The following is a 10505-nucleotide window of genomic DNA, read 5'->3' on the forward strand; positions in this document are numbered from 1 at the left end:
TCCTTATTCTTCAAATGTTTTTTTCAAAATGAGGCTACTCCAAATTCACTTATATTCTCTACTTTTTATTTACATTTACATTTGCAGCAGCTTAAAACATAGAACAGTTTATATTATATTAAATATTAAATTATACATTTTATGGTGAAACAAGTCAAAAGCCACCACAGGCCAACTTTGGCTTATGGGCCCTTCTTTGGGCATCTCTATTATAGATTTATGCCAAAAAACAAAAAACAAAACAGATACTACATATAACAATTTCTACATTCATTATCTTTAATTAAATGCATTGATACCACTTGCAATATAAGTAGACAAACAGAAAGATAGATAGATAGATAGATAGATAGATAGATAGATAGATAGATAGATAGATAGATAGATAGATAGATAGATAGATAGATAGATGCAGTTTAAGTGTAGTTTAATGTACGACAAATATATTTTATTAATTACGCAATCATACAGACAGATGAAAATTTTGAGATTTTTATTATGCATTTTCATAAAGTTGTATATTGTTGTGAAATCGTTATCTTTATAAGACAGGTCATGTATAAAGCAGGTCGGTCAGAAATAGCAAATAGGACACAGAATAGATTGGATTGAGATATAAATCAAAGAGATATTTTGGTGAGTTTAATACCAAAGCTTAACAACCATATTTAATAACAATACTTCAATATTTGATCAGTGATACACACAATGTGGGGCTGTTATTAATGGCATTAATTGTTGAATATTAATTTCTGTAAGTCAGCTGACAAAAGCTCACTTTAGGTTATGAAGGAGTGTTTACAGGGCGCTGACTACAGACAGATGCATGGATCTGAGCACTCTGAACATATGGAGATTGGATGGCTCCATGAGGCTCCTGCATCCCCAACTGGTGTCTCGGAGATTGCTAAAAATATACAAAAAAAAAAAATAATAATTAGAGGTACTTTTTTAATCTAAAGCAAATCTCTGGTTTAGCTCAATATAACGCTTTAGAGCAGAGTGGAACCTGTTTGTCTGGATGTGCTCTGCCTTTACCAATAATCATTTTCACATGTTGTAATTGTTTGTATTGGATAAAATTAAATTCTTTATGAATAGTATGGCCCACAATGGCACAGCAGATGGATTTGGAATATTTGACAAACATTCTTTCAATCCTGGAATCCTGGTGGAGGGTTGGATTATTGGGCTAAAACTGTGTGACAGCTCTGCCTCCTGCTGGACATTTCGAACAATGTAAAAGGACAACGTGATATTATTATTATTATTTTTTAACATGACTGTGAACATAGACAACATCCATCCATCCATCCATCCATCCATCCATCCATCCATCGATCCATCCATCCATCCATCCATCCATTCATCCACTAACTTAACCAAGTACCCAACTACAAACCCACCCATCCTTCCATCCATTCAGCCATCTGTCGTTCCATTCATCCATCTATCCATTTATCCACCCCCCAAACCACCGCCGTCATGCCCCATTCCCCCACATCACATGTTAAGGTGCATTTTGTTGTCACAGAGCCAAACAACAAAGCTGAGCTAAAAAAGTTAATAAAACAATACAATATAATCATAGAGAGATGAGGCACATACCACAGGGGGGTATTGGTAAATCCCAGCGTTGTTGATGCTGACTGGAAGAGAGCTCTGAATCTCAGTATCTCTTGCATTAACAATTCTCAGGTATAATTCTGCATTGTCCACCTACAGTGAAAATAAAATACAGCCATAAGTCTATTTCTACCAGTGCTGGAAAAAAATGTTTGCACTTAAATTATGAGAAAAAAATATTAAGAAATATAGATAATAAAAGGATTTTTAGAAAACTATCCCAGTTTCTATCATCCAAATCAATATTGTTTGGGTCATTTCCTGTAAATTTGTACTTATTAAACAAACATATAATAGAAAGTGGAACTATAGAAAGTAGAGTTCGACCGATTCATCGGTTTTGCTGATTAATCAGCACTGATAGTTGATTGCTGCAACTATCACTTATCTTCAAAAACCCTTACCGATAGTTTTTCCGGGTAGCGTCCAATGCTGGAGGTTCTGAAAATGTCTGAAACTGTCATTATAGAGTACAAGAGCGACCTCTAGAGGCGCATCACTGACATCATGTACTGTTTGTTTTTACATGTAAGACTGTGCACTGCACGAAATGCGATTTATATTGTATTTATTATTTATAATGTATTAATTATATCATATATTTATCAATTATTATATTTACATGGATTTTATTTAGCACATTTTCATGCTTCAATAATTGTTTTATTTTTGTAATAAAGTTCAGTACTATTTTACATGAAGTGTTTGTTTTTTATACATTTTAAGAACTATTGGTTGATTAATCCACTATCAGTTCACCTTTAATAGAAAGGCAGTTGTTATATTTAATAAAAAATAATTTTAAATATACTTCATATTTTTAGATTCCGATCAAATTACGTTATTCCTCTAACATCTTATGATCCATTTGACTAGAATAATATAAAGTCCAGAGCAATATTAACATATTTTGGGCTGATAACAAATAATTAAAACACAGAGTATTTGTAGCTGAATTAACCTGTGGAACAGCATTGACTTCTGCCGTTGTCATTGATGGTTTGGCTGGAAGCAGACGAACGGGTACTTTCCATCTCCCACTAATCAGACGATTGTGATGGTCGAAGATGCAGAGCTTTATCCAACCTCGTGGTGCTAAATGTGTGACTTCCTGACTGTAGACATCATAACCTCCTGATGCCTGCACCTGTATTACTAGAGAGATTGATGAAGCAGGCTGGATGCTGGTTAAGGACAAAAAACAAACAAACAAGTAAACCACCCAGTTTTACGTTATTGTCATGTACATTCAATGTTCTGCCTTTTCAAATCTGGTGCCCACGGACCACTCCAAGCAGCTGATTAAAGATCTGAAAATGGTGATAATTAATGCCTGCACAGAAGAGCACAGGTAAAAAGACATGAAAGTGGTTCTAGTCCACATCTGTCACTGCCTGAAAGAGACAGACTAAGAATCCTTTAAGACTAAAATCAGGATTTATCTGGCACAAAAACTAATGAATTGATTAGTTAATTCATTAATTAATTGTCATCAATACCATACATTTTCACACCACTGGAACTTTCATGTCATGTTACCATTAGCATTGTTTCAGTAACTGTGTTTATGGCCTTGATGATTTATTGATGTATTTTGCCCTTAGTGGTAAATGAGAGACATTTGTTGGACCACATTAAAACCTGGCCTTGACCTGTGGACAGAATGTTTGTCTCCACTGCATTACATTTTGACGTCCAAAAAGGCACTTACACTGGAACCGCTTGCTTACTGGCGAAGATTGCGTTTTGTTCTTGATTGTGCTGAGAAGGGCTAAAAGGGTTACAGTAGACCGGGGGCAATATGGAGGGGCTTCCCAAACATACGTCCCTACTGTACATCCCCACCACCAGCCGACAAACTCTGAAGGAGGGGCACAAGCCCAGGAGGAAATCATAAAACACCACGAACCCCGTCCTAGAACACAAACACAGAAAATCCCAAACTGAAGTCTTTCCATTCTCAAAAGACTTCAATATGCAAATTTTCTTATTGAGTATGGACTGACTTTGGATCATAAGGTCGGAGATGAAGGCCATCTGATTCTATCATGAGGTGTTTGGTTACAGGAGATGATCTAAATTCCTCCTATAAAGATGGAGATCATCACTGAGTCACATGACAAGAAAACGGGAGAGTAATAAGAGTAAATTTGGATGAAATGTGTGTGTATGTGTGTGTGTGTGTGTGTGTGTGTGTGTGTGTGTATGTGTGTGTGTGTGTGTGTGTGTGTGTGTGTGTGTGTGTGATATATTTAACGTTTACCTGAGGGGGAAAGGCCATTATGGAGGGCACCTGTTTTCTGCTCATAGTTTGCTTTTGAAGGCGATTAATCTCTATCTCATGTTTTATCAGGTCAATGTCCATCGTCGCAGCTCTCATCTCCTGTTCAACAGGTCGAACTAAACACAAGATCAGATTCAGTAACTCGAAAGATTTCGATGTGTTCTTGTAAGTAAGATTAAGAGATTATCATTTCAATACCGTAATAATGTATAACACAATATGACAGTAAACCCAGACGTTACAGTTTGAGGTTGTTCTTGATCTTCTCTTTCTCAACTCCAGTTTCATGATTTCCTCTTCCAAGCACTGGTTTTCTAGCTCTGTGGACACAAGTTCTCTGCTTAGATATCTTCTATCGTCCTTTGGACCTGTTTAACAGCACAAACATCCATCGTCTGGATAAGTAACTAGAATAAAAAAGCAATATTAAATCTATAAGAAGTCTGAGAAGCATCAGAAGGTTTCACGCTCACGTTTGGGTTTAGGGAGAAACATTTTCCCAGTTTCTAATTTAATGGCTGCGTCTAACAAATGCTCCAGGTGAGCCAGGATGTGAGGATCCCTCCCTCCGTTTTGGAGATAAGAAAGGCGAAGTGCACTGTGGATGGAAAGGATTTTCACGCTGCACTGAAAGATGCGTTCGATAAAATTCTCGTTTGCTTCTTGAATCTGTTCCACAATAATATGAGTCACATCACAACACAACTTTCTGAAGAATCTTCGGTCACCTGATTTCTGTAGAAAGCACCCCACAGCTATAAACAGGCACATATTTCTCTATTACGCTCTCCTCTGGATTAGCAAAGTGTCCAGTCGAGTCATTGCTCTGATGCACATCCTGCCTATGAGATAATAATGTTTTGTTATTGATATAATTGTGGAAATAGTTTGAGAAAACATCCAACTTACATACATTCAACTTCGACACAAAATAACCGTACGTATGACGAGATTCAAACCCTGATTGTTTGTGTGAACAAACCCATTCTGCTGTAGATGGTCTATTAGAGTCTCCAGTAGTACAGCGTTTCTCTGCTCACGTTCTTTCAGCTTGAACAGCATTCTTTCAAGTTCTTCCACTTTCCCATTTTGGGCAGTCGACTCTTGCAGCTTGTAATCAATCTCTGCAATCAATGCGGGAAAAAATGTTGGGGCTTTGAAATAAAAGACTTTCAGTGTTGACACTTTTCCCGGCTACACCCAATAAACGTGAGTTTTATGAGACTTTAAAGACGAAGGGCTTATTATTCTGAATAAACACACACTTTGCTCTTCGCCAGCACTAATCTTTTACTAGCGGTCTCTACGATTTGTTGTTTTTTTGTCTCTCTTTATAAAAGACATTAACAGTAACAGGAGCTTCGAAATACCTCGCCTTTGCATGTCCACTTGTTTGTGCCCATCAGATAGCATCGCATTGCCCTGGTGAACTTCAGCCAGGTCTTCAGTGTGACGATGTTCTGAGTCATCTGCCTGTTTAAAAACACCCAGGGATTTAAAGATATCTATACTAAACTCTCTAGAATTGCACTGAAGTGCATTATAAAGCAGGGGTTGTAAAATATTTGTGGGAGTGTTTGTGTCGTTCTCACTGGTTTGTTGTTAGGTTCAGGCTCACATTGAGACGTCTGGATGCTCTGAACTGACTCAGGAAAACGCCAGTGCTTCTTGTGCCTCTTGATCTTTTCTCTTATCTTCTGACTCTGTATGGAGATGTTTCTGATCGTTATCACAGCAACATTAAAACCAAATGATTACAAATCTAATATTGTAGTATATTATTTTATAGAAAATAGAAATGCGATACAGGTGATTGTGTATGTCTTTACGTTTCCTTTATATAAAAGTGCACAAAATGCACAAAAAACCCCACAAAAATACACAGTAGCTTTGATTAAACTACAATACAGTAGACAACAGTTTAGTACAAAGTTGTACCTGAGACAAAGTTGACTGAGAAACTGCTCCAATACAAAACTTCTCCTTATGTTTCACCAGAAAATGCATGGATCTGAAAGACATATTACACTTTACACAAATAAATGAATCCATGACGTGGGGAGAAATGGGAAAAAAGAAAGTGTTGTGAAAGTCTCCAGGCACTTTGTGTCCTTTACTGCTCCTGACAACCAGTAGCAGGGTTGCCATACTCTGAATATTCACCCATCACACTTACACATTCATTTATCTCTCTCTCTCTCTCTCTCTCTCTCTCTCTCTCTCTCTCTCTCTCTCTCTCTCTCTCTCTCTCTCTCTGTCTCCTGCAGCGTTAATAAGACAGAAAAATGCAACTAATAATAATAATAATTTTATTTAAAGGTGCCTTACATACAATAAAAAACAAAACAATTAACAACAGTTTAAAATTATGAAAAACTATACAAGCAGAAAGACGTACAAATACAACGTCAATAATAAACCTCCCTGAGAAGATGTGTTTTCAAACAAGATGTGAAAATAGAGTTGCTGTTGCGAATATCAAGACGAAGTAAAATCCACAGGTACGGAACAGCGTAGCTAAAAGCTCGAGATCCCAAAGATGCCAAACGCATATAAGGAAAACTAAGTTGAATGAGGACATCGATCAAGGAGATCGAAAAGGAGTATATGTTAGGAGTAAGTCCGATAAATATGAAGGAACCAGGTTCTGTAATACCTTATAAATGAAACGCAGAAGCAGCTGTTGAAGAACAGGAGATATGTGGTCCATTGCAGGAGTTCTAGAAGACCAATCAAGAGGATATCTTTATAGCAGTGATCCTCATTGAGAGATGATTCTTGATAAGCTCTTAACTTGTGTCGAAGAAGAAACTGTATCAACTTTGAGAACCGAGCTTTAACTTCAGACAAACTGTTAACGAGAAGATGGATGAAGGTCAGAAGTACAGTAGGTATTGAGGACAGATAGAGCTGGGTGTCGTCCGCATAACAATGGAATTGCATACCATGTTTCTGAAAGATACAAGTATACATTTATATGACTTTTTCATACTGAAATTGTTGATCTGTGTCACAAAATAAATACATGTACATTTCTTGCAAAACATTGTACCTGTTTATTTTTATTAGATGTAGAGCATAAAAGATACAGAACCTGTTCTTGACAAGAACCTGTTACTGTAGAAACAAAATCAACAACAAATATCACTCAAATTTATTTTACAGCAAAAACTATTATTCCATAACTTCTGTTTATGTATAAATTACTGTACAAAAGATTTAGGACACCATCACCACCACCAGCACCACTACCATCACCACCACCACCATCACCACCACCACCACCAGCACCACCACCACCAACACCTCCACCAGCACCACCACCATCACCACCACCATCATCACCACCAGCACCATCACCACCACCACCGGCACCATCACCACCACCACCACCCCCACCACCCCCCCACCACCACCACCACCACCACCGGCACCACCACCATCGGCACCATCACCACCACCACCACCACCATCACCACCACCATCATCACCACCAGCACCAGCACCACCTCCACCACCAGCACCACCACCACCAGCAGCTTGTTTTTTGTTTTAGCAACGTTTTAACATTAATTTTTTTAGTATTTGTGTAACCCCTCTTTGCATTAAACACTTGAACTCTTTCGATGGGACTTTCCGAACGTTTTCTGAAGCAATCTTCTTGTATAAGATACCAGGCTTCCTTCAGCCCTTCCCAGAGTTCTTCTTTACATTTAGATTGTCTTTTAGTTCTTTCTCTGTCCAGGTGATCTCATATCCCATATCCTAGCCTGTTCACCCTGTTCTTCTCCAAAGAAGTGTATTTTTCACTGCTACCCTTCTACAAAGTCAATCAAACTTCTTCAGACTGCTTGAAACTGTGAGTTGTGGAACCAGGTCTTACTTCTTGTGGTCTCTTAAAGAAGAAACTCTGATTTGAAAGTGTTCATAGCCGTCCAATCCTTTTTTATCCTTCGCCTCTTCTGATTCTTCTAAACATCTTGAATGTCACATCTTGATTATTGGCTTTCAGGCTTTGCTAATGCTAAAGTATGACAAAATTCTGTGATTTGAAAAATGTGTGTGTGTGTGTGTGTGTGTGTGTGAGTTTATTTTGTGTATGTGTTTTATGTGTTTTATGTTTGTTACTTAATTAAGAGGCTGGATATTACTGATGAGTGATTATGAGGATATTTTGTGAGTTCGAAAATAAAAAAGGATTTTGACACCTTAGACACAATCTGGCAACCCAGCCTTATAAAAGTCAGCTTTATAACTATTAAAATATCAAACAAGGTCGTTTAATAGTCTAATTGTCTCTATAATTAACTTTATATACATTTATATCAATATCCATATAATGAAATCTAATATATTTTTGCACTATTTCCCCTATAATTAACTGTATATACATTTATATCATTGTCCCCTTAAAATTGAACTAATATGCATTTATATGTATGTCCCTAGAATTAATTGTTTAGACATTTATATAATTGCCTTTATAATAAACTGTATATAAATTTGACCACATTGCTCCTGATGTACAGTTACAGTTAACAAAAAAATTTATATTAACACAGATTTTAATGGACTTTTGGAAAGAAACAGGAGTCTCTACACCACTGCTCCACAACCTGATTAAAAAAAAAAAAAAAAAAAAAAAAAAAAAGAAATAAAAAGGCAAAAATAAAACCGAGACCTAATTTTTTGTCTTTGTTGAATGGCGGAGGGATACGCTTTCCGTTTCTGACGGCTCTAACCCACATCCACTCACTCGCCCCACCCCTGTTCTATTATGAAGTCACTAGACGGACAGCCTGAGCGACCAATCAAAGGCGTCATTCCGACAGAGTAAATCTGATCACCCAATGGGATCAGCGGTACACTTTGCATACAACGACGTTGCAACATGATTGACACAAAGTTCGGACGAATCGTGTAGGAGATCATAGTGCAATAGGTTTCCCTTTCAACCAATGAGAAACCGAGGGCGGGTTAGAGGGCGGGAGAGTTTCGCATTGAGCACATTAAGGTTAGGTTGGTCGGTCTGAGAGGCCGTCGTCCGCTGCTGTAACTTGGCTCCGGGGGAACGAAAATACAGTATAAACTCGGGGATTTTAAACTACATATATATTTGTGATAAAAATAAAATATCTCTGCGACTGGACCGGTTTGAATTCGCATCCGAGCGGTTTTTGAGGTGAGTTTTATTTAAAGAAAGGAGCTCCAATGATCCAGACAGAGGAACGGAATCGCAAACACGTCTCTAACCTGTTTATTTTTCTGTCAAACAAAGTAGCAGAGCCGCGCTAGCGGTCTCCAGGGTTCCGAAAGGCGCAGCGCTCGCGGGAGGACGCGTAGCTCCGAACCGAACCCGAACTGACGCTCTGTAACCGGCGGCTGTTCGGCTTTTATTACAATATTCGCTATAAAAAAAAGGGGGAAAAAAACATCCGCTTGTAGCCGCATTCATACTCCGGGTTTGTTTCATTGTAGCTGCCGCCGCATCCCTCAGCGTCCGCCGGATCGATCTGCTGCACAAAACCGGGAGCGTCTCATGCAGCTCCTAGACACCGTCTTCATCCCTCACTGATTCTACATCTGCTCCAGGTGAGAAATATCACAACATCATCTCATTATAATATTATGGTTAATGTGAACTTGCTCCATGGCCTGCACCGCTCCAGCACCGCTCCAGGCCTGCTTTCTCTCTCTCCAGGCTTCTCCTGGGTTCATTTCCCCTCCTCAGCCTTCAGCTGACTGAAGCAGGAAATCGGGTTGTTGAGCTGCTGGATTGTTTAATAACATGGCCGGATTCGGGTTTATTAGTGTGTTTTCAGCGCTGCGAGTCTCTGCACTGGAATTTGTCCATCGATTTTTGTGTGAACATTCAGCAAATGTTGGGAGAAACGAGCCACTGCTGCATCTAAACATCTTTATGGTGATTTATAGCATTGCTGGCTTTTTCCACAGTAAAATAATAGGTGGTTTCCTGTTTTTCGGGTGAACTATTGGAATTCCTGAGCTTTGATGTGTTTGTGTGCATCCATCCATCCATCATCTCATCCATCCGCTTACTCGCCTATCCAGCCGCTCACTAATCCATTCATCTCATCCATCCGCTTACTCACCCATCCATCCATCTATCCAGCCGCTTACTCGCCTATCCAGCCGCTCACTCATCCATCCATCTATCCAGCCGCTTACTCGCCTATCCAGCCGCTCACTCATCCATCCATCTATCCAGCCGCTTACTCGCCTATCCAGCCGCTCACTCATCCATCCATCTATCCAGCCGCTTACTCGCCTATCCAGCCGCTCACCCATCCATCCATCTATCCAGCCGCTTACTCGCCTATCCAGCCGCTTACTCGCCTATCCAGCCGCTTACTCGCCTATCCAGCCGCTTACTCGCCTATCCAGCCGCTCACTCGCCTATCCAGCCGCTCACTCGCCTATCCAGCCGCTCACTCATCCATCCATCTATCCAGCCGCTTACTCGCCTATCCAGCCGCTCACCCATCCATCCATCTATCCAGCCGCTTACTCGCCTATCCAGCCGCTTACTCGCCTATCCAGCCGCTTACTCGCCTATCCAGCCGCTTACTCGCCT

The 10505-nt window shown here is 39.5% G+C and overlaps 2 protein-coding genes across 7 annotated transcripts in view; one reads left to right on the plus strand and one right to left on the minus strand.

Annotated features, from left to right (window-relative positions):
- Positions 1 to 267: 267 nt before the first annotated feature.
- Positions 268 to 6050, minus strand: LOC310741303 (coiled-coil domain-containing protein 17-like). 2 transcript variants are annotated; one of them, XM_083568946.1, is made up of 13 exons: positions 5849 to 6050; positions 5503 to 5613; positions 5281 to 5383; positions 4893 to 5034; positions 4639 to 4752; positions 4384 to 4508; positions 4153 to 4278; positions 3890 to 4026; positions 3633 to 3712; positions 3338 to 3541; positions 2588 to 2810; positions 1609 to 1719; positions 268 to 907 (listed from the first exon to the last, which is right to left on the minus strand). In XM_083568946.1, the coding sequence occupies exons 1-13, from the start codon at positions 5960 to 5962 to the stop codon at positions 785 to 787; spliced, it is 1713 nt and encodes a 570-aa protein (XP_083425072.1). In that variant the 5' UTR covers positions 5963 to 6050; the 3' UTR covers positions 268 to 784. The 2 variants fall into 2 exon arrangements, with proteins under 2 accessions (XP_083425072.1, XP_083425073.1); XM_083568947.1 differs by having other exon boundaries at positions 683 to 907; positions 3338 to 3487.
- Positions 6051 to 8895: 2845 nt separating this feature from the next.
- smad2 (SMAD family member 2) overlaps positions 8896 to 10505 on the plus strand; it is a 20021-nt gene continuing 18411 nt past the window's right edge. The window contains exons 1-2 of one of the 5 annotated variants that reach the window (XM_083567986.1): positions 8896 to 9092; positions 9389 to 9502. The gene's annotated coding sequence lies outside the window, so the exon portion shown is untranslated. Of the gene's footprint in view, positions 9503 to 10505 lie in introns of all 5 variants that reach the window. The other 4 variants (XM_083567984.1, XM_083567988.1, XM_083567987.1 and 1 more) reach the window with 4 other exon arrangements.

The sequence above is a fragment of the Silurus aristotelis genome (assembly GCF_946808225.1).
Source record: "Silurus aristotelis genome assembly, chromosome: 18".
NCBI classification, from domain to species: Eukaryota; Metazoa; Chordata; class Actinopteri; order Siluriformes; family Siluridae; genus Silurus; species Silurus aristotelis.

Bases quoted from the DNA above. Each gene is read 5' to 3' on its own strand.
- LOC310741303 (XM_083568946.1), bottom strand. From the start codon at position 5,962: ATGGATTCATTTATTTGTGTAAAGTGTAATATGTCTTTCAGATCCATG. The intron at 5,035-5,280 runs GTATTTCGAAGC...CATTGATTGCAG, and splicing joins AGTGGACATGCAAAGGCGAG to AGATTGATTACAAGCTGCAA. The intron at 908-1,608 runs GTATGTGCCTCA...GTATATTTTTAG, and splicing joins TTTACCAATACCCCCCTGTG to CAATCTCCGAGACACCAGTT.